Raw genomic sequence first — 2150 nt, 5'->3', positions numbered from 1 at the left:
ATCACTTTACCCATACAACACTTAATTTCATGTTTAACAAATAAGACATAAGAGAGCTTACTTTCATGTTTAAGAATACTATCACCTCCAAGTATACCTTCAGCTATGACTACTCCACTGTAAATAGAATAAACAAAACAATCATATCAAGTTATTCCTCTCATTAATTTGTGTCTCAAAATAATGAAATACAATAATTTTTTTTTTTAAAGAATGCATACCTTAAGATGAAGATCAGTGTATTAGCAATATATGCCACCATTTCCTTGCATTACAACATAAAGAAGGCTTAAAAGGTGATATGAAAACCAAATTTAATTTAATAATGAGAAACCCTTTAAATCTTATCAAAAATCTGCAAAATCAGCAAATAAAAATGCCTAAAATGTATTATGTGTTTGAATGAAATAGAAAAAATGAAGAATATTTTACTAATGTGTTGTCCTTTAAAGATTATTACTACTAATTATAACAAGAATAAAGTGTATCCCCACAAAATGACGTCATCAAGCCTGAGAAAAAGGAAGACTTGTTGAAGGAAAGACCTTCTAGAAAGAACAAGAAAAAGGAGAAGGAGAATATCGAAAAACCTTCTGTGAAACCCCAAATTACAAAAATGCCCCTGGTCTTGCCTGTTGAGGCATCCATCTTTGCTCTTTTCTTGATTGTCTTGCTCGGTGCCTTCTATGTTGTAAGCATACTTCCTTTAATCTTTTCCTTTTTTTTTAAATTCTCTCACAGGAAAAAGACCAAAATACCCTTGAAAATTAAATTTACTGAATTGTCATAGGTCCATAGTGTTTGGGCTGCAGGAGAGGCGTATTCGGCTCCTTCAATTGTGCTTACATCTCATTCCCATGATGGACTTCATGTTTTTGATGATTTCAGAGAGGCCTATGCATGGTTAAGCCATAACACAGAAGTAGATGACAAGGTAAGCTTCTATTATTTCAAAATTTAACAAATAATTTATATTAAAAAAATGGTAAAAATGTAATAAAGAGATTAAATACCCTCAGGTTGCATCTTGGTGGGACTACGGTTACCAAACAACCGCAATGGCAAACCGCACTGTCATTGTTGATAACAACACATGGAACAACACACATATCGCGACAGTTGGCACTGCCATGTCATCACCTGAAAAGGACGCGTGGCAAATTTTCAATTCCTTGGATGTGAAATACGTACTTGTCGTGTTTGGTGGTTAGTTTTCTTAATTTTCTTTCCTTACAAATTCAGGAGAAGGAATTACGTAAAATATTTAAATTTTAATATCTAATAATGTTAGGTCTCGTGGGATACCCTAGCGATGACATAAATAAATTCCTATGGATGGTTCGTATTGGAGGAGGCGTTTTCCCACACATCAAGGAACCTGATTATCTGGTAAATAAATTAATAAATATATTTCTTTTCAAATATTTTCATTTTAATTCTTATTTACTAAATTTTATTATTTTTGTTGTAGAGAGATGGTCAATACAGAATTGACTCACAGGCGACTCCAACCATGCTTAACAGTCTCATGTACAAATTATCTTATTTCAGGTATTTACGTTTAAGGTCATTTTAATTATATGTTTTCTTTTAGTTTTTGAGTCAACTTTATTAATCATCATCCAACTTCAAATATGTTTGATTTTTACTAATCATCATCCAACTTCAAATATGTTTGGTTTTTATTAATCATCATCCAACTTCAAATATGTTTGGTTTTTGAGTCAAATTTATTAATCATCTCCGCTATATTGTTGTTAAAAGACAACAATACCCTTTGGTAGATGTTGAATCACAATATAAAATATAACATGTATGTTTACTTTGAAGTTTATGCAAGTTTCTTGGACTTGCTCCTCTGAGAGGTTTCTTCACAATCTCTTGTTTCTGGTGTGCAACATCAACAACAATAATTTCTTCTCTTAGGCTAAAGAGATAATGACACATGCCAAGGTTATCTCTCTTTCTCTCTCTCTCTCTCTATCTCTGTCTCTCTCTCTGTCTTTCTCTCTGTATGTGTGTATACCTGCAGTTGCTGAAGAATAGAAAAAGTCCCTGGGTTGGGAAGAAAGAAGGGTTATAGGGATGTTGGATCTTTTATTGAACTCACTCCTGATGCATCTGAAGTGGTAAGCCATTGTATCTAGTAG

General features: G+C 32.8%; 1 protein-coding gene across 1 annotated transcript; it reads left to right on the top strand.

The window, feature by feature from the left end:
- Nucleotides 1-325: 325 nt before the first annotated feature.
- On the top strand, nucleotides 326-1576 carry LOC111904782 (dolichyl-diphosphooligosaccharide--protein glycosyltransferase subunit STT3A-like). The gene is made up of 6 exons (XM_023900506.1): nucleotides 326-387; nucleotides 484-691; nucleotides 791-934; nucleotides 1020-1206; nucleotides 1292-1389; nucleotides 1472-1576. Exons 1-6 carry the CDS (start codon nucleotides 326-328, stop codon nucleotides 1574-1576), a joined length of 804 nt encoding a protein of 267 aa, XP_023756274.1.
- Nucleotides 1577-2150: the final 574 nt, after the last annotated feature.

This window comes from Lactuca sativa, chromosome 9, assembly GCF_002870075.4.
Source record: "Lactuca sativa cultivar Salinas chromosome 9, Lsat_Salinas_v11, whole genome shotgun sequence".
Taxonomy (NCBI): Eukaryota; Viridiplantae; Streptophyta; class Magnoliopsida; order Asterales; family Asteraceae; genus Lactuca; species Lactuca sativa.
Note: the sequence above shows the minus strand (reverse complement) of the source record. Positions and strands in the feature narration are given on the sequence as shown.

Excerpts from the sequence above, each read along its gene's own strand:
- LOC111904782 (XM_023900506.1), top strand. The coding sequence starts at position 326 with ATGAGAAACCCTTTAAATCTTATCAAAAATCTGCAAAATCAGCAAATA. Across the intron at positions 692-790 it reads TGCTCGGTGCCTTCTATGTT|GTCCATAGTGTTTGGGCTGC; the intron begins GTAAGCATACTT and ends GAATTGTCATAG. Across the intron at positions 1,207-1,291 it reads CGTACTTGTCGTGTTTGGTG|GTCTCGTGGGATACCCTAGC; the intron begins GTTAGTTTTCTT and ends TAATAATGTTAG.